The sequence below is a fragment of the Simochromis diagramma genome, unplaced genomic scaffold, assembly GCF_900408965.1.
Source record: "Simochromis diagramma unplaced genomic scaffold, fSimDia1.1 OVJJ01000553.1, whole genome shotgun sequence".
Classification (NCBI taxonomy): Eukaryota; Metazoa; Chordata; class Actinopteri; order Cichliformes; family Cichlidae; genus Simochromis; species Simochromis diagramma.
The window spans coordinates 305,375-326,347 of NW_024387095.1; the positions used below are offsets into that span (position 1 = coordinate 305,375).

At 39.7% G+C, this 20,973-nt stretch overlaps 1 protein-coding gene across 3 annotated transcripts; it reads left to right on the top strand.

Moving 5' to 3' along the window:
• The first annotated feature begins 369 nt into the window (after positions 1-369).
• fam102bb (family with sequence similarity 102 member Bb) lies at positions 370-20,973 on the top strand. Of its 3 annotated transcripts, none has more exons than XM_040046283.1 (11): positions 370-953; positions 6,208-6,328; positions 7,731-7,760; positions 8,200-8,316; positions 8,663-8,709; positions 9,315-9,409; positions 13,234-13,332; positions 14,257-14,485; positions 15,866-16,002; positions 16,559-16,628; positions 18,002-18,263. In XM_040046283.1, exons 1-11 carry the CDS (start codon positions 808-810, stop codon positions 18,075-18,077), a joined length of 1,167 nt encoding a protein of 388 aa, XP_039902217.1. In that variant the 5' UTR covers positions 370-807; the 3' UTR covers positions 18,078-18,263. The 3 variants fall into 3 exon arrangements, with proteins under 3 accessions (XP_039902217.1, XP_039902216.1, XP_039902218.1); XM_040046282.1 differs by having other exon boundaries at positions 379-953; positions 13,231-13,332; positions 18,002-18,262; XM_040046284.1 differs by lacking the exon at positions 18,002-18,263 and adding an exon at positions 18,289-20,973 and having other exon boundaries at positions 403-953; positions 13,231-13,332.

The window sequence follows — 20,973 nt, forward strand, 5'->3', positions numbered from 1 at the left end:
GGCAACAGAGAAAAGGCTGACATATTAAAAAAAAAGGCAAATGTTTGTGTGCTCCTGGGAATGAGAAAAGAGGATTGCTTAAATAAAGTGTTAGCTCTTAAAAACAAAAACAGGTCTTGGAATTGAAGCAACACATTTATTTGAATTTTAAAATCCCAGCGGATCATCAGAATCGCAAACACACACACATCCACATATAAGCTACAAGATCTACAAAGCACTGTTTTACTGTTTTACTTATTATTGCTTTCTTTTAGTCGTGTGAAGGGAACCTGCAAAGTAAGAATGCCATTGCTCTACTTAACGATTTGTGTTTTGCGGTGTACATGACAATAAACTTCTTGAATCTTGAATCTTATTTATTTATATTTTTGTTTCCAAGGACCCAAACTTGTAATTTAAAAAAAAAATCTGATAAACAAATACGTTTTACAAAGCACTACCCATCATGGATTGGCCTCCTCAAAGCCCAGGCCTCAACATTATTGAATCAGCGTGGGATCATTTTTATCTGAGAACAAAACAAAAGGTAGCCAACATTCAAAGAAGACCTTTGAACTTTTTCACACCAATTCCTTCTTTCAGGACAAGCCATGCTGCACATGAAACGTGCGCTTTTATTTTGAAAGATCAAGATAGGATAGAGCTCTGCCAGTACTCTGAGCCGATGACGGACTTTTGTCACCAGTAGCTTCACCATCCTCCCACAAACACCAAGCTGGTTCTGTCTGTGCTTCACAACAATGGGGCAGTAATGTCAGCGACGGGCGACACCGGAGCATCTTTTCAAAGGCACTGAAGCGGTGTATGGATTTAATGATGATGAAAAAGAAGAAATTCAAGTTCAAGGTGGATTTTGACCTGGACGAGCTGTCGTCGGTCCCCTTTGTCAACGGTGTCCTCTTCTGTAAAGTCAGGCTGCTGGACGGCGGCTTCTCCGAGGAGTCTTCTCGGTGAGGGTGCTTGGTTTTGATTCAGCCACTCAAACGTTGACTGACGGCGTGCTGTTCAGTCCGCAGGGTGAACTAACTCATGCCTTTAGGAAATGTTAACAGCTAACTAAGCTAATGGGCTACAAGAACATAGTTAACGTCCATTAGTTGTGTGCCAATGTAACGTTAATGGTGTAGGGCTAATTAGTTTCTTCTGGTCGGTGCTAGTTTGCAGCATCGCGTTGCTTAGTTTTAGTAGCTTTGGGTGTTTGGTGGTAACGTTCATTTAAACAAGTGTCCATTTGGAATTCCCTGGTTAAATTTTAGGCCCACTTCCTCGCTTAGTTGTGGAATTAAGTACTGAGGGCAGCTCACTCGTCACATAGCTGTCACAAAGCTGAATATTACTCCTTAAGCTTTTCGGTGCTGACTCAATGGTGTCAGTTCCATATTTTGTCATGATGTATTCACTGTAGTGGGATGTGTTTCAGTGTGTTTAATCAGCCTCCCGTTAATCAACATATGAACCCGAGTCCTAATGCAAGGACTGTGTATATTGTCATATCCCCATTTCGTCAGAAAATTGTTTCACTTCTTGTGTATAGTTGTATGTATAGCTGACCAGTCTTCACCTACCAGGCCAGCAACTTAAACTTTAAGTGTGAAGTTTTCTTCCTAAAGTTTATAAGATCATGCCAATGTAGTTAACATCAGTGTTATCAAATTGAGACGAGCAAAGATAATCATCTCATCTGATTATCTTTATTTTCATTAACTCTCAGATTGAGTAATTAGACGATTACTGGCTTATACACTATTACATTTCAGTTTTTTTATACTCAGACTGTTAAATGCCTTTCCTGCAATACATACATACTAGAGCTGGGAGAAAAATTGAGGATAGTGTTGCGGTGTTGTATGGATACAGGGGTATCAAATCTCGATATTTTATTATCTCTGGAAATACTCTGAACAAGAGGGCTCATCTTATGGACCACCATCATGAGGTAATGTTATCCGAGCAAACTTACATTATATCCACTCAACCGAAAAACCATCCAACACTGGATACACTTAGCTTGGCAAGGCTGCTTGATGGTTGTATTGAATTTTTTGCAACTTGTGGTGACTAAATGGTTGTCCAGAGCACTCAGGACCACTTTTGATTGCAAGATGATTGCACAGGTCGCATGATAGGAATCAGCTTTTCTGCAAACAGTCGCAGCTTTGGTAATCTGTGAGCCGCACTAGGGCTTCATGCTGAGCGCTGTCAATATGTTTGTTCAGTGTTCATGGAGAAGTATAGAGAAGGTCACTGTGTCCTTTTGGGTTTAGAGACAGGATCTGATAGTGTGCCAAGAGAGAGGAACTGTGGTACTGCATGAGGAAGTCAGGAGTGCCAGAGAGGTATGTGAGGGTGGTATAGGAAAGTGAGACAGTGGTGAAGCGTGCGTTAGGACTGACTGGTGGAAGTGGGATTAGATCAGACATCAGCTCTGAGTCTTCTCTTGTGTGCAGTGGTGATGGACAGGCTGACAGATGTGGTCAGGCAGGAGTCTCTGTGGAATATGTTGTTTGTAGATGACATTGTGATCTGCAGCGAGAGACCTGGAGAGGGGGAGGTATGCACTGGAGAGAAGAGCAATGAAAGTTATAAAGAAACAAGAGAATACATGTGTTACTGAGAGGAGACAGGTATGGCTGTGAACATGCAAGGAGAAGGGACGGTGAAGGTAGATGAGTTTAAATACCTGGGGTCAACCATCCAAAGCAACAGACACTGCACAAGAGAGGTGAAGAAGTGAGTGCAGGCAGGGTGAGGAAGAGTGTCAGGGTAATTTGTGACAGAGGGATAGTAACACGAGTGAAACAGAGATGGTAGTGAGACCTGCTATGATGGATGGTTTGGACACTGTGACACTAACAGAAAGACAAAAGGCTAAGTTGAAGATGTTAAGATTTTCAATTGGAGTGACCAGAATGGACAAGATTAGAGTTGGGGTTAGATGGAGGCCAATGAGCCGCTCTGGTGACCCTAAAAGGGAAAGAAGTATCAATAAGAGCCTGAAATTTATATTTCACAGTTAGCTATGTCGCTGTTTGTTATTTCGCTGTCAGTAAGCAGTACCATTTAACTTAAGTATGTGTTTGGATTTTAGTTATAAAAACACACAGAGCTGCCCAGTGTTGCTCAGATATGTGAAGCTTCCCATAACATTAAGACAGTGATGGACAGCAGCGCTAAGGAGAAGAGACTCTGAGCCAAATGACTCATTTGCAGCTCTCGTGTCAATTCAGAGTGACAGGACAAGTTGTTCAAGTGATGGAGTAATACCTTTACTTTCTGCATTTTACAGCAGAGCTTCAGAATTGAAATATTAATTTTAAGCGTTATATTGTAGCATTGGGCTCAACGTAAGATGCACATTTTTCATTTTTTAAATGAAAAAAATCGAAGGCTCCTGCAACATAAACTCATTTGCAGCATCACTCTAAAAACCAAACCACGGGAAAATCAATTGAAAATTCAGAGTTCTAAGTATGCACATTAAAAGGCCCACCTACTCCTGAGCGTGTGTTGGCCACATTGATACATCCTTCCCATAAACAGAATTGACATGTGCAGTATCTCTGTTTGTACATCTACAATTAACATCCAGGAAATGACAACCCAGCTGCACAGGGTTTGTGTCTTTTTCTTATTGGCTAATAGGTGGTCTTGTGACACATGAGCTTTGCAGCTTACCTCAGCCAGTTGTAGTGGTTTGTGTGGAAACACAATTTGCAAGCCAAAAAAGTCATTTAAAACTAATAAATAACAGAGGCTGAGAAAAAGCTGCTTGGACAGCTTAAAAGGGGTTGCTTAAATCTCAGACTTGAATAAACCTAAACATGCACATCTCTGAGAGAAATGTTTCATACTCAAACAGCACCCTGTGACAGCTCCACTTGTCTAAAATAAATTCAGGTTGCCACATTTCAAACAGAAGAAAGAATGTAAAGGAGGAGTTACTCGACTTTTAGCTTATAAGGTGGCAGAGGTGTGACATATATAAACTGGTAAACTCTGCAAACCAAAAGTGTCAAAATATTTGACCACATACACATTAAAATAGTTGTTATAAGGAACTGCATCATGAAGTACCAGCTTTTGGCCATGACAAGAAGTGACCTTTTGCAGAGTTGTCCCCCTAAGTATGTTAACTGTGTCAACCTAACGCTGTTCCTACAGACATGCCCATTAATGCCTTTCACTCATAAATTAGACGGGTCTTTAACACTGGATAAAAGCAGCAGCACACATTGTTTTGTAGTTTTTGTAGGCTTTAGGGATTACATGGGCTTCACTCTGATTATATAACAGGCTTCTGTTAGCTAAAAAGGTCCAGTCTGTGCTTGACAGTGTGAATTAGGATGTTTTCAGATGTCATGTCAATGTCGTCCTTTTATTATTTTTATGAAATCTGCGGTCTTTTCCACGTGTAAGTAACCACTTTAAGAAAAGAAGGAAAATAAAGATGAAGCCAAACAGCAAAGTTCTGTCCCTAATTAATCCCTAATTGGCTCGACAGTGTTTTATACTCGACCCATTGCTGATTTAATAGGATTTTTTTTCTTTCTTTCTTTTTTTAACATCAGTTTGGTTTATGTTAGACCGCCTCAAAAATTAGATTTCCTCTCAGACTCTTTTAATCTTCCAAACTGGAAGTGGAGGGGAAGTTTTCCCTTGGTGTAGCTTTTCATCTGATCTGCACGGCCATTTCTGGAAAAAACAGTTTGTTCTATTTCTATAAAGATGCATCTTTGAAAACATGACAGTGAAAACATCCAGAGTGATCTAATCGAGGTCTGAAAGCTTTGCCTCCAAACAGTCGAAAAGATTTGTATTTGTGGAAGCATTCCCGTGTGAAGTCTGCCTGCAGTCGCCTTTTAAAGAGCATGTGTTGTTTAACAAGAGACCCGAGCCGTGTAGAGGGATGACAGAGATGACCTCTGCTTGTGCTTAAAACCAGACTTAGTCATAACGCACGCTAATAGGATTTTGATGCGCTGAGAAGTGCAGTGAACCACAGCACATAAACTCGAGTCAGAATTCCCGAAGCACACGGTGTGTCCAGCTGGCTGGGAGTTCCCTCTCGACTCGGGGAGTTCGCTGTCTGAGATTTATCAACCTCAGGATGGAGTCAGCGTTTGTGAAACATTAGTCATGCATCTGCTGCTTTTTATTTATAGTAATGCAGGGATACAGGGCAAAACGCAGCCCTGTATGTTCATTTGGTTTTGCCCATCTTAAAAAGGATCTGCACACCCTGCTAATTGTTGTAGTCTTAACGCTCCTTTCCGATTTCAGGCTTGTTACATCATTTTTATTTATACTGTATTAAAAAGTCTTTGTGTGTGTTGAAATCCAGCTGAAGCCAAACCAAATGAATGGTGTGTAAGCTACCAGATGGAAGCTGGTTAGGTGAGTGGGAGAGGAGAAGATGCCAGTGAAAGTGAGGCCATCTGCGGTATCGTAATTCTGCCCACGCTCAGTCTTTCTCTTTCACTTCGTCTCATCCTTTCACTGACAGCAGGCTGCACCTCACAGTCGTTTTAACCTCTAGACGGTGGAGGATTTGCCGCTCTCTTTTTACTTTCGTGCCAGTAAACACCACACCTGCTACCAAAGCCCCTGGATTTGTCAGTTAAATGAATCAATAGGAGAAATTAAGGCTGTAATTAAATAGCTTGCTTATTAGGTGCTGAGAATGAGCACATGGGCTCGTATTGGCAGCTTGAACGGATGCCCTTAAGCAGGGAAGAGATGCGGGAAATGTTAATCCAGCAGTCTTTCAGCTGAAGTCACTTCATTTGTTACGTAACAGAGATTGAAATTTATGAAATGAAGTTTCTGAGGGCGGGTTGCATGGCTGTATACATGATTTGGGCTGGCTTTCACTTAAAATGTCGCGATACATTTGCGTGTTTGTTTTGGTAGCAAATCAAATAATTACAATAGATTAGAACTGATGTTTGTTGGTTTGTTTGCTCTTTAGAATACAAATATTTATTTCCCAAATCCCTTCTGTATACAGCATACAATGTAAGTAGAGTCTAAAACAATAAAAAATACTCAAATGATTTTATCAATCATGCCAGTGTTTGCACCAGCCTCTACTCGTTTAAATCTAGAGGCCAAGTTGTGAATTAGCTTTTCAGGCTCCAGCATACGAATCAAACAAACATGTGACCTTACTGGGTGCTTAAAGCTGGTGTCTGTGTGTCCATACAGGGAACCTGTGCAGGCAAACTGTGTCCGATGGAAGAAACGGTTCTCTTTCCCGTGCAAGATGAGCGCCAACGCAGGCACAGGTGTTCTGGACCCCTGTGTGTGTCGTGTGTCTGTCAGAAAGGTAAAGTATTATGATTTAGCCTTTTTCCCACCACTCTCATCTCACCCCAACCGGTCACGGTAGATAGCTGCCCACCCTAAGCCTGGTCAGTCCTTCTGGACAAAGTTTCCCTGTCCTGAGTTGATGCCTCCTGACGTTGTGATAATGAACAGAGACTTATCCATTACTTGAGTCATAGTGGAAATCAGGACATAAAAAACTGGATGTATAAATCATCTGTTATGTCTGAAAAAAGCTGCTTCAGGAGTTTGGTTTGGAGTTTTTTGGCTTTTCCTCAAAATAAGCTATTTTTCTGGCCCCACACAACTTACACTGTCTACACTAAGTTTGTGCAACGTTACAAGGCACTACAGCTTCATTAACAACCCAATGTCTCTGGCTCTTTGGCTCAGAGTACTACACAAAAGTTGTGCAAACTCCTGTAACGGACACAGTAAGCTAAGGAAAATAATTTACTTTAGCTTTACTAGAGTAACTAGTACATGTACATATACTCCCTATCACACAGTGTACACTGTCAGTGATCTCTACTCTAGTTTGTTTATTATTATGTATACCTGCCCAAAGACTGCAGATAGAAATCGGCTAGTATCTAAATCTGGTCAAAATCCAATTTTTTTTTTTCTTATGAGATCGGTATTTTTGTGCATTGTCCCTGACAAATAAAGAATAAAACACAAAAAAAGTGTTTTCCCCAGTTCAGCTGGTGAATGGCTGTTTTCTTGCAGGACAATCACAATCTCCTAGATAACCATCTCCAATAGATCTAGTCTCTGGCTGTGAGCATGCATGTTTTCATGCTCACTATTGCACAAAGAGGAATTGTTGGCTTAGTTTCTATATTTGTAATATTTTGAGTTTACCATGTGACGTTCCCTGAGGTGACATATGATCTCATGCAATATAAACTAAAATCCAATTAAACTGAATCTGAAAGCTATTTCTGATGTGTTTCTCCCTTTGTTTTAGGAGACTCACAATGTTAAGTAGTCAGATAATCCCTATGTTTCCTGCATGGGTGCTTCCTTTTTACCAATGTAATTGTTTTTCTTTTCATGTTGTTGAAAATTTCCCATCACAGCTATTTGGATGCAACTTTGAAAGTTTTCTGGTGATAAGAACATTGTGTTTAACAACTGTAAAGTTTTACCTTACCTTACCTTTATCCCCTCAGCCTTTTACTTTAGCTTTTAATTATTATACCTTTTTTAAATTACAGTATCATGAATGTAGAGAATAAACTGATGTTTTTAATTTAGTGTTTCCCCCACAAAAAAATTCAAGGATCAGTTCAATATAAAACATTAGCATGACAGCTGGAGATAACTTATGGAACCTTTTTTTTAACAGTATCAAGTCATTTTATTAATGTTATGTTTTTGTTTTTGCTTGTCTTATGCAGGAGCTGAAGGGTGGAAAGGCATACGCAAAGGTAACTCATTACAGGCTTACAATGCGCTACCCCTGTCCTCTGAGCTGAACCTCCAGGTCACCCAGATTTTACAGTAATCAGCCATATTGAAGTAGCTAGCCTTGTGAGCATGTAGCAAACAGATGGCCTTCACTGCCTGCAGGTTGGCTCATTATGTTATGCCTTTTCTATTTAGTTGAAAGTAATTATTTAATGAGCAAACTAAACCCTATTATTATACATACTTAAGTAGGTATCCCTTTCCTAGCTTATCATTTGAAGAAAAAGTGAACTGTAAGCTTTGCTGATATTGTTTTATTCAAGTTTGTCTCCTGTCCTTCTTGATGTCATTTTCCACCCAGAGTTTGTCATATTGCTGACTGGGAAAAAGATCCGTCTCCTCAGGGGCAAATAACAAAACACAAAGGTTACCCTGTGTCATTCTTTCTTTCTCCTTCAGCTTGGTTTTGCAGATCTGAATTTAGCAGAGTTTGCCGGCTCAGGGAATACAACCCGCAGATGTCTGCTGGAAGGCTACGATACCAAAAATACTCGTCAGGATAACTCCATTCTCAAGGTAACACAGTCTGATGTGACTTCAGTGACACAAGTGCGGTGTTTTTCCTCAACTCAGAGAATCACACTGGAAAGGTTTTTGCATAAATGTTGCTAGCAAAGATGAGTCGTTCAGTGGAGCCAGAAATAATCCATGGCCATAGATGAGAGGTGTCACCTGTGGGAAATAAAAAGGATCGTGCAGATTCGTGCAGGCCCACAGTCGTTATTTGCTGTTTTTCATGACCCCTCAATCAGTGAGCACATTTTTGCTGACTCCAAAGCTAAAGTGGGCAACGTTTCTGAAGTTGGCCAAGTTGAATGGAAGTAAAACCTAAGCTAACTTTTTTTTTTCTTTCTCTCCACAGGTTATCATCAGTACACAGCTCATGTCGGGCGATCCCTGTTTTAAAACGTGAGTTAAGGCAATTTTTTGTACGTCTCTGCAGAGTCTATGAGCAGAGATTGTTGACTGAAAAATGTTTAAACTGGAAAGTCATTTAAATCCAATCGTTTTCGGACTAAAACACTAATCATGCTCTTTTGTGAGCTGTGCTTATCTGGATTTGTGGATAATACAGCTAGGACAACAAAACCGACCCAATGACCTTTCCTGCACCGTAACTTAAAACCTCTTTGTTCTCTCAAAACGGTTACATTTGATGCACCGGCGCTGTTGCTTGTGCTCTGTCTTTACAGGGATTATTATTTCCTCAGTTATTCAGTGTCATATGACTAAATTAAATTATTACCACAGCTCTAGCTGTGTGCGTACTACTTACAGGTTTAAACATTGAGACTTAAAGGTTTCTCTGGATACAGGATTTTGCTACTCTGAAGTGACTGTGAGCTTAAGCTGTCATTATTTAAAGCATTGAGTAATAGCTTGTACATAATGTGTTATATTGTATTTTCTAATCCTTTAGCAGTTTTGTCTTTTTGTCTTTGCTTAGGGTTTAGTTGATGCATTTAAGTATAGGAGTAGAACATAAAGGCCAGTTGTTTTGCCTCTGTCATCAGGCCTCCCTGCACAGCAACAATGATCGCGATCCAGGGTGATACAGAGAGCCTCCTGGAAGAGAGGAAGGGAGGGGATTCACAGAAAGGCTGTTCCGGTGAGGCCAATCACGCTACATTACACTCCTCTTCTCTGCTTCATCTTCTCATTGGCTTTGCCAAACATTTGCTGGCACCTGACAGATCGTACTTCATCACAAGCTGAGAATTTCTTCTTTCAGAGTTTAGCTCCACTTCTATGTTTCAGTTATTATTATCTAAGATCGTGCAGCCACTCCTGTCTGCTCTGTCAGCAGGGATTTAAGTTCTCAGTTAGTACAACCGATTTCCATCAGTTGGAGTCGTGAACGATCACTCGTGAGATTAGCACTGATCTGGAGGAGGAAAAGTTGTTATCAACAGACTGACAAAAATGAGCATTGACAACCTGGTTTTCTCAGCAAAAACAAAACTAAGAATGAATGTATGAATAAGTAAATGTAATATTTAATCAACTAAAGTAAACAACTAATACAAATAAAAGAAGAGTATTCGAGATGGACAAATGAAAGTGTTTTAAAGCAAAGTGATGAAAGTTTTATTCAGTAAAGGTTTTCCTCCACTGCTCAGAATTTATTTTCTTCAGCAGATTTATCTGCTTGGCTTGATGTACCACCATTAAAGGCTCCTTTTATTTGATTTTCACCCATTCTGGGTTCAAACTGATCAAAACGTAATACAGTGCGCTACAAATAATAGTCTCCATGCCAGCAGAGGCAAACGTTTCTAAAGATATTGAATCACTTCCAGGATAAATAATCTTGCTTCATTTTGATGTATTCCTGGGAAATTGTGTCAAATTAATATATTAATGTTTTTCAGTCATTTAGTGTCGTCTCTCGAGCTGAACCCAGACAGGAAACATGATTATGAAGGAATGAATAGGTGACAAATTCATGTTCTGAATGAGTCGCTGCTTTATAGTTGAGAAAACAGGAAGCTATGCAAATGATAAAACCAGGTCAGGAGTAGAGACAGAGCAGCTCTGTTTGATCTAATAAAATTTGGAAATGAAAATGTCAAACAGAGTTACTGTAGAGAGCCCATCTGTGTTACCACAGAGCAGAACAACCTGCAGACCCAGCTTTCTTTTATAAACCACCATAGAATGACACCTGTAACAAAAGTAACACACAAACCTTTACTAGCTTTGACCTGTGAGTTACCTGTGATCTAGTGAAGTGTTTGATAACTTAATTCACTTTAATATGCTTTTGTCTGGCTCTTTGTCTTTTAATGCTGCTGTCACACCAACAAAAACAGTAACACAAGCAAAATGATTGTGACTGTCTGCAATATACTTGCAATCGTGTTGCCTTTAGAATAGCTGCTGTGAAGATGAGGGTTGGGTCACTTACCAGTTGTTGCAACTTTGGTACATCAATCTGCAATCAGTCTGCTATAAGTTTGCAATAGAATCGGGTCAAGTTGTCAATTATGTGGAACCTGTTTGTGATAATATAGCAAATAACTGTGATAATATCGTGTCATATTACAAATCTGTTGCTGTCTACATACACAGTCCAGCCAGAACCTCATAGGTCTAAAACAGAAATTCCTTCGCAACTGCTGACTTTGCTGCAGGACAGCAATTAGCCTGCAGAATCACATTTGTTTTATAGAAAACAACCAGTTGACGGTACAGACGAGTTGCTCTGATCAGTGCAGACAGACTCGGATTGATTGCAACATGTTGGAAATCTGTCTGCATTTATAAATGAGACTATGATTATTTGCAAACATTTGACAGGCTGTCTGAGCATTATTGCAGTCAGTTCAAGTCAAACTGTAGTTGTTGGAGACAAGTCGGCTCCCACCAAATGACCTAGTTGAAAATGGATGCCCTGACCGCTTGCAATCAGTTGTCAAAAAGTAAAAGAATCCAGTGCAGTCACAAGGCAACGGTGGATTCTAGTCACAAGAAGGTTGCTGGCCTATTTTTAGTCTTTTTATTTATCTATTTAAAATATAACCTTTTATTTATGAGGAAGTCTCTTGAGATTAAAGTCTTTTTCTCAGGGGAGACCTGGCAGAGCAGGCACTCAGCGCTAGTGTGACACAGCCTGAAGTGCAAAATAACATTATTTCTATTGAGATTTCTTATCTTTCAACTAACATTAATCTACATTTGAATGCTACAGATTTTTTTTTTTTTTTTAAAGAGAGACCTTCATCTGTGATGAGTTTTCATCCCTTGTAGATGGTGAATGTGACCGGGCCTTTTGGAGGGGGCTGTAATTGATGTGTCAAGTTCCTGCTAATCTGGTTTAGATTTATACAGGAAGATCATGGAGAGCTTCCAGGAGCTTCCCAGCATTGTAGCTTGTAAGATAAAGGCAGAAGCTAAAATTTATTTCAGTTAGGGGCAATCTGTAGCCCACGCTGTACTGTTCTGTGTAGCTGACAAAGCTAAAAGATAATAAAAACAAAGTGTTCATGAGTAGGTCATCATAATCTTAACAGTTATGTTTTTAGCTGTCATTAGTGTCACGCGTCGCTGCTGATATTCATTTGTCAAACTGCAGACTGTGCTGTCTGATTTTTCCTGTATTATAGACGCCATAACTCCTACTGTACTTTGCTCCCATCCCCTACTACAAAAACCATTTCTCTTGAAGATTTCTCTTTCAGCGCCTTCTTCACTCTCTTATTCAGTATGTGTGTTCATGTGTGAACGCATTGCTGTGTTTAATGCTTGTTCTTCCTGGAAGCTTCAGAGAGTAGCAGAGCTCTTTCATGTATAATTTAAACTAGCTTTCTTTTAGATGAACCACAATCTGCTCTAACCCAGGGGGCTTTTACATGCTTAAAAATAGGACTTTTGTGCTAGTCTTTCTGGTACGGGTTGTGTGTTTGCATGTGCAATGCACTTGGTGTCATTCCCAACATGCCTTAGCGGTGCATCCCCATGTTTCGTATATGTGCAAGATGCACCAGTTCAAGTCCTGTATGAGAGTCTTTGATCATGTTTTGTTGGTGGATATTTGTCCAGCAGAGATAATCTACACAAACCTGTTGTTGTGTCATTTAAAAAAAATTTAGGAGAGGTGTAAGAAGTCTGTATGTTTTGGACAAGCTGCTGTTTCTGGCTGTGATCACTGTGGATTGGTGCAGTGCAGAAGGGAATTCTTTCTCTAAATTAGAGGAATGCCTGGAGTTAAAAGAAAAGAAGAAGAAGAAAGAAAAACTAGCTGTGAGGTCATTGTGACCACCTCCCCTTATGTGTCTCTGGTTGTTATCCCCCTCTATGTAGTCTATTTTCTGCTGTGTTGCTGAGGCTGCTGAGACCTTCCCACAGACATTTGAACTCTGAAATGTTATTGCTTTTTGGCAGCTCCCACTTTTTGCCCATTTGACATTAAAACTGTGGCACGTGTTTTTCTTTCTTTTCTTTTTTTTCTTTAAAGGCTTAAATTCAAAGAATTGTTATCCAAGCTGTCAACTAGCATCCAGCTTTGCCCTTCTGATGATATATTTTCAGAGATTTTATGCATTGCAGACCATCTTTTTGGTCGCAGAACTAACTTGAGCTCTTTTCAGATGGAAATATGTTTGTTTTCGTCTGAGCAGAAGTGACTCTGTCCCTGCACATGCCAACTGTGGCCACTGGCTCATTAACTCAGAGATAGTGAATTATTTCACTCTAGATACGCATGAATATCTTTCCAGCTTCCACTACCTACTTTCACTTTGAATACTATACATAAATGTTAGTGATGATGTTAAACGAGTCCACAGCATGGGCTTATCTGAAGGCAGTTTCTTTATTTTATTTTATTTTTTTACAGGATGCTTCATAGAAGCTGTACGTGCATGTTTTTCACTCAAATCCACATCCAACATCTGGGTCTGTACTTTTTTTTTTTTTTTTTTAATCCAGCAGAGAATCGGGAAGGGAAGTGCCCTGTTGTGTCAGATGACCCTGGTGGCTGCTGCCACTCCCGAACTTCCAGCTACGCCAGCCAACAGTCAAAACTCTCAGGTAAGGGTATAAAATGTAAACAGTTTGTTTTTGTCGTTATTATCTACCGTTGTTCATATTTTGCTTTAAAGATAGTCTATGTATGTATCCAAGCTAGCAGCGAGTAGTAGAAATAAAACATAATGCTTTTTTTTTTTTTGTTCGCCTGCAATCAATTGTACTTTAAATAATAGGAGTGCAAGGTCAAAATGAGAAAACAAGGCCTTTGGATTGAGGAGGAGGGAAAGAATAAAATCATATTCCAGTGACACTCCAGCAGCGCAGTTCAGAGCCAGGGCTCGAGTTTCCATTGCAGGCAGATCGGATAACAGTAATAAAAGATCAGAGGAAGTGAAGAGATGCACTGAGCTCAGCTCTAATGACCCGCTCATATAGAATTTAAAAATGTATTTCCTTCCATGTGAAATGGTTGATAGATTTATTCAAACCTCTCATTAGTGTGTGGGAAGTGACCTGATGCCCGAGATCTCTTCTTGCTTTAGCTGGCTTTCCGCAGACATGAACAGCATGAGTGTGGGTGTCACGTGAACGGCTATATCATTTAGTACAGAGCAAGTTACAAATCTGCTGCACAGTGCATTCAAAAGAACAAAAACTCTGTATGCACTTGATATGGATTGATTCATTTATGAGCTTAAATAAGTCATTTGTCTCCAGTTAGTAATGAAAATATTGGACTTGTGTGGGTACGTATCAATTGATCTTTATTAGTGTTGCAATGCAGATTTAACCCATGTGCTATATTAGGAATATATATCTGCAGCAGGTCTTTGCAGTGCTACAAAACACTGGTGCAGGATTTGTATCCATATGATGCATTTAAGGGGAATTGTAAACAGAAAATTGTACCTGTTACAATCTCTGAGCTTATCAAGTAAAATACTGGTGCTGTATGTTAATACAGTCACTGCCCATGTCTCTCAGGCTATAGCACCGGTCACTCCCGCTCCTCCAGCATGTCAGAGTTCAGCCACCGGAGAAATCATTCAGTAGGCAGCGCTTCAACAGGTATTGGTAGCATCCCAGAGCCCAGTGAAGACAGAGAATCCAGAACCTGTCCAGCTTTGCCTGAGCACCCAACCTCCTCAGCAGCTTCTGGCAATGCTCCGGGCACACCAGTGCGGAGTGCATCCTCCTGTGAACGACTCAACAGGTAAACCGGTTAAAGCTGCAGACTGAAATTATTTATTTATGCAGTGTGTACTAAAAGTATACACAAATGTTTCTTTATCATATTTGATGAGAGAATCCAGTTAGCATGCCAACCGTGGTAGGCTTTTATGGTAGGAGTTATACTTAATACCCCTGAGACCAGTGTCACGTTTCAGGAAGCAGCTGTCAGAGTAGAAGAGCTTTGGAGGAAGTGTATTTGTGGTTTCATTATGTGAGCTTTTATTCTTTGAAAGACTCTCATTGTGTTTATGGGATCTAAAAATGTCCAACCATGAGCAGAGGAGTATTCCTGGGGGCTAGTTTTACATGCAGCTTAGGATGCATTTTGTAGGAATAGTTAAGCATTTATGGGAATTTACTTATCAGTTTTCTTGCAGAGACTTGATAAGGAGAATATCATATCTGCACCTCTAAATAAACTACCATTCTGCCCTGTTGCTAAGATACCTCACTGTGACAAGAAAAAGACAGGAAGTATTGTCATGCTTCTGTCCTCTGCAAAATGGCACGTTTAGTCTTTTTTTTTTTTTTTTTTTTGCAAGGATGAAATGAATGATAATTGATGTGTGAATTGTTGTTAACAAAGGGTGCTCCAAGTGCATGTGGTGACAGGATTGCTTTTTCCTGTTACGTTGTTGCTAACCTAACCACATATTTACTTTTCTGACATGCAGCTGTAAGTATCAAACTCAGGAAGCAGGAAATGATTGAGCTTCCTACACTTACGAATCGAGTGATTAGAAACTCAAACCTTTTGCCAGAAAACAGTCAATACAGATAAGATGTCCACAAAATTACAATGCATACGTGGCTACCATGCTAACCTTGATAATAATCTTAATAAGCAGTGTTCACCTAGTTGATCACAGATGTTTTCAGTATTAACCACATTGCCAGCAAGTTACATTAACAGATGAGCAGAGAGGGGTAGTCAGAAGGCACACTGCACTAGCAGCAGCAGTTCTAGTGCTCTTCACTGTACGTTCAGGCACAGTCATGACCTTTTAGATCAGTTGAGTTCTAAATATTTGCCTCGTCACTGTATTTACAGGTAATATTTTAAAACCTTTTATTATAATGCGTAAAAAATGTACTTCACTTTACATTTATGGTGATTAAAACACACGCCACTAGTGTTGAAAACTGGATTAATTACAATGGACGTAATGTAAGTGATTGAAACAGTAGTTGAAACACTGTACAGTTTTGACTGGGTAAGCAGAAGTAAGCAGGTTGATCACTCCACTTCATTAGCACAAAATGAAATGTGAAGTACAGGAAGCAAAGCTTCAGTTTGACTCTGCAGTAAAAGCAGCTGTCCTCAAACACTCCAGACGCTCTTGTGTATTCTCCCCTTCAGACACCCAGTGAAACAGGACTCCATGGAGTCTCAGCTGAAGAGAATGGACGACACTCGGGTGGATGCTGACGATGTTGTGGAAAAGATTCTCCAGAGTCAGGACTTTACACCCAGCCTACTGGACTCAAGTGCTGAGGGTATGACATGTCCACTTTTTTGTTTTTTGTTTGCAGTTGTTGTTTTTCTTTTCTTTTCCTTACACTAAAATGACATAAACATGAGCTATGGGACCTTTCCTTTTAAACTGGTCTCTTAGATAAAGAGTAAATTGTCAGTTTCAAAACTTGCATCTCTGTGAAATATATAAATGAAGAAAATCTTCACAGGCAGAAGCAGGTAGTATCTGATGGATCTACAGAGACTTCAGCTTAATGAATAACTAAAATAGATGAATCAATACAAAACAAAACAATGGGATTCATCCCAATTCTAGGTTACTACTGCATGTGTTTAATGCACGGCACATTTGCATATTCATTTCCCATGAGTCAGTGTGTGTGTGTGTACTTTAAGGAGTGAGGCATTGTTTTCCCTTCCAAGGTCTCATCCAGCTCAAAGCTACAAATGGAAAGCTGCTGTCAATAGATGATTATTTTTAGGTTGCCTAGCAACTGGCTGCTCGTCATGACAAGAATTATACAGGAGGATGTGGGTTCTCCGTGTACTGACCAAATGTTATGAACACCGTTTCAGAGGAAGGCCTGCGGCTGTTTGTTGGACCCGGGGGAAGTACAGCGCTTGGAAGTCATCACCTTCCCACCAGGTGAGCATCACAATTACCTGAAGAAAGCAAGAAAACTAGTGTAGGGATTTCTGAGGGTATGATTCCAGAGAGATGAGTGTACACCGCGTTCCAAATTATTATGCAAATAAGATTTTAGTGTCGTAAACATTCAATCTTTTGTTTTCAGTTAAACTCATGGATGGTATTGTGTCTCTGGGCTCTTTGGATCACTGATAACAATCTCAGACAGCTGTCATAATTAGTTTGCCAGGTGAGCCCAATAAAATGAAAACTACTTAAGATGTTCCACATCATTGAGCATGCCACAGGTTTCAAGCAATATGGGAAAGTAAAAGGATCTCTGCTGCAGAAATGTGTTGGTGCAATACCTTACACAAGGTCTGAGAACATTAGATGTAATATGAAAACTTAAGCATAACCATTGTACTGTGAAGAAACCTGTGGCTGAGTCAGAGCACAGACGGGTTTGTGCAGACTAAGGCATAGAGATGAAGGTTTCTGCCAGACAAATTCATCAGATTCACAGAACAGCTGCTAAAATGCCATTACAAAGCAGCAAGCAGGTAATTGAAGCTGCTGGTAGTCCCGAAAACCTCCAGAGGCTTGCAGTTACGCATAAACCTACCATTTTGGCCACCACCTAACCAATACTCACAAGCAGGAATGGTTACAGTAGGCCCAGAAATACATCAAGAGTAATTTTCAAGCAGTCTTACTGAGGGGTGCAGTCCCACTCTCTGGCATTGGCAGCTATGGGAATAAAAGAAGAGAAACACATGGTGTGTGGCCCGCATCCTCCCCTGACATCAACCCTGTGGAGAACCTTTGGAACATCCTCAGGCAAAAGATCTGAGGGTGATGAGGCAGTTCACATCAAAACAGCAGCTGTGGGAGGTTATTCTGACATCTTACAAAGAAATTCAGGCAGAAACTCTCCAAAAACCTGGAAGTTCAATGGATGCAAGAATGTGAAACTTATATCAAAGAAGGGTTCCTGAGTTAACATGGAGTTTGGCCTGTTATGGTTTCAGTAAATATGACCTTATGCTGCAAATTGATCAATTTTCAGTTGTTTACAACCAATAAAATGTTTTGAAACTGTTGTGCTTAATAATTTGGATCAGTGCATTTTCAGGGGTTTTTTTGTTTGTTTGTTTGTTTTAAATTTGCAAAACCACAGCTGTCATTGGGAGGTTTGTTCAATAAAATCTGAATTGTGCTCTGACGGTTGACTTGAAAAGTACACTGACTGTCATTGAATCGACTATGAAGGAAAGTAAGCGACAAATATCATTTGCATAATAATTTGGAATGCAGTGTAGTGACTTCACAACAGCACAGTTGTCTCAATGTTAATACAGACAAAAAGCTGATAGTGGTTCTTCCTAAAGTTTACAGGTTTGGTGCAGAGCAAAGGAAAGTTCTGATGACCAAAGACTTTGCAATGAAGCACTACCTGAGAGATAGAGGGGGACTGTTTTGTTTTCAATTAAACTCAATGTAACAAAACTTCTAACAACTGTTTACCAGACCAGCCTTGGAGCTCAGATGATATTTTGTACCTCCCACCCCATCTTGGTTTTATATAACACGATTTCAGTTTGGTACCTTTTGTGATAACTAATAAAGATTTAAACAAGTGTGTGATTGCCAATTCTGCCTCCTCATGTCCTCTTAGGGTTGGTGGTGGAGCGTACGAGCAGGTGGTGATTAAGCGTTAGACGTGCAGCATCTCTGATTACACCTGAAACAACTGGAAATGAGACAGTTTCCATTTCAACCTTCATTCCTACTCGATCAGCATGTGTCTAAGCTGATCACTCAGTGATCCGTCGACATTACACCAGTGCCCTTCCTGTGTTTATATCGGTTAAGATATCATTAGGAGAAAGAAGTGGACGGGTTTTATCTTAAAGAATCAATGAAAGGAGGAAACACAGTGACCAATTGTTCTAAAACACTTGTGCATCTAAATTCTGGCTCCCTGCTATCCAAACTCCAAACATCCAAAGTAAAACCAACTGAAACTTTTATGAAGTGAAAAATCTACCTTTCCTCTCCAGACGGCATAAGGATGGGAAGATCAGAACGGACTGAAAACACATCACATCCTATCAGGACATTCCTTTGGTGTTTGTTTTGGACTTCCTTTATCAAATAGGATTTAATCTCTGCTGATAAGCTGCTCAAAAAGTAGTCGTTGGCACTCCGGTGAGAATATTTTGCTATGAAAAATTGAGCTATTTGATGTGTGAATGTGTGTGAGTGTATGTGGTTATTCCTTTGTTGTGCTGGTACACCGGCCACTTTTATTAGCAGTAACAGTAACGCTGTTATCTCAGTGAAGGGACACATAATCTCTTGTGAGGAATGCCACATTGGTACCCACACAGAGAAAAGAGGACAATTTCCCCAAATGTAATCACAGAGGCCCCTGTTGTCTAAATGCAGAGCTGTCAAAAATATTTAGTCAATGGTGACTTGGCTATTTAATATTTGTTTTGCTATATAAACACTGTAGAGAATTAAGACTGTGCTTTTTAACAGCTTTAACCATGTTACAATTAGGAGATGGAAACTAAACCAAAAATCACAGCAGCATCAATACTGCAGCTAAATAGAAGCTGAAGCAAAAGAGCATCAAGAAAACCCCTGAAGTGAAGCTGAAACTAAATTAAAATCGGATCATTTCCCTAATTGGCAACGTCATTCTCTAGTTTCTTCCTCTGTATAACAAAATAAGACTAAATAGTTCTTAGGGTGGAGAACTCCTAATGGTAACTGGCTACAAGCAACAATCGCAAACTAAATTTCACAGAGGAGTTGTTTTTGTTAAGTGTCTCCACACAAAAATAAAATGAGTCATATCTTCAATATCGTCAAAAAAATATCAAACTTATCTGTTTTTCTGGATCCAGGTGTATTAATCATAACAGTGTGGCAGAAGTATGTAGTCCCAGACTGCCCTATTTTATCTTGTTACTGCTCTTTGCATTTACATGGCAGTGAATGCAAAAAATAACAGTGGCCTCTGATGAATACTGACATGGAAGGGTATATATATATTAAAATATTCACTGTTGCAGATGTATATCTATTTGTAGCTCTATCACTATGAACTGTCTGGTGGATCAGGATGCTTGCACAAGAAAGATCCTCTGACACATTAACTGTTTGACTGGTGCAGCTGTTGTACACTATGGGTTTTTTTCTTTAGTTTTAAAATATAGGACAGAAAAGGATTAGTTAAGTAATTCACTGCCATGAAGGAAATCCTCAATAGCACCTGTACTTCAAAGAAAAGACCCAGAGTATTACAGTAATTGGGTGTAACGTGTATATCTGCTAGCTTCATATCAGGAGACAGTCTTGAGCACTCAGATGCACCAGAGTTTTAAAATCGTTAGTGCCATGCATGTAGACTTTCCATCTCTAGCCTCTTAGGAGAGTGAGTGCACAGTTTAGTTGAACAAGTTAGCCAAAGTACACAACAACCGTTATTACCTGGGAGCCTGTAGGTCTATGCACATTGAGAGCATTAGACACAACAGACTGTACAGCATCTAATCTTGTCTCCTGTCGTAAGCCATAGTAGAAGTAGGATCAATGCCTCTTCTAGATTAACTCTTATACATCTTGTATCAATATCTGCACAAAGTGTCATCAGTGTATGGTGTTTTAACTATACGTCAGTGTTCTGTCTTTACGTTCCCGTGCTCTGCATGACTATGGTGTCGTTTTTAGCTGTGACAAGCTTTGCAGAGCCTGACACATTGTAATGTTTTCTCCTCATTTGAGCTGTACCATCTTCTAATCCATTTCCACGCTGAAGGAGGGATGTTGCTTGCCATTTACTATGTAGGACTTAATTTCATTTGTTCGAAGAAGAGATGTCTGCATAAGCATCAGTGTATATGATATAAATGTAAATCAGTGTTATTTTGGTTTGATGTTGATCACATGTAATGAACGCAGCTGTTTTTGAATCTTTCATTGCTGATATTGTGCCATATTTTTGTTAAGATTTTTGTTTCTAAAAGTCTTTCACTACATATGACTGTTATGTGTATGATTTATGGTGACCGGTTGTTTTGTTTTGTAAAATAAAAATCCCTTGTTTTACCTGTGTAAGACAGGTATGTTCATCTCGGTACCTAACATGTTGTTACAAACATGGTTGCTTCTTCTCTTCTGTGAAGCTGTTGTCTACAAAACTAAGGTGTATTCTTCTGTATAGTGATGTTCCGACACTGTCCAGTGTGTTCCCTGTTAAAGACTTGTTCTTTTGACCAACATTTGCTTCTTTAACAAGTGTACTGGATGCTTAAAATGTCTACAGTAGAATAAAATGATTTAATGTTCA

Excerpts from the sequence above, each read along its gene's own strand:
- fam102bb (XM_040046282.1), top strand. The coding sequence starts at position 808 with ATGGATTTAATGATGATGAAAAAGAAGAAATTCAAGTTCAAGGTGGAT. Across the intron at positions 13,333-14,256 it reads CCAACAGTCAAAACTCTCAG|GCTATAGCACCGGTCACTCC; the intron begins GTAAGGGTATAA and ends CATGTCTCTCAG. Across the intron at positions 16,629-18,001 it reads AGTCATCACCTTCCCACCAG|TTTACAGGTTTGGTGCAGAG; the intron begins GTGAGCATCACA and ends TTCTTCCTAAAG.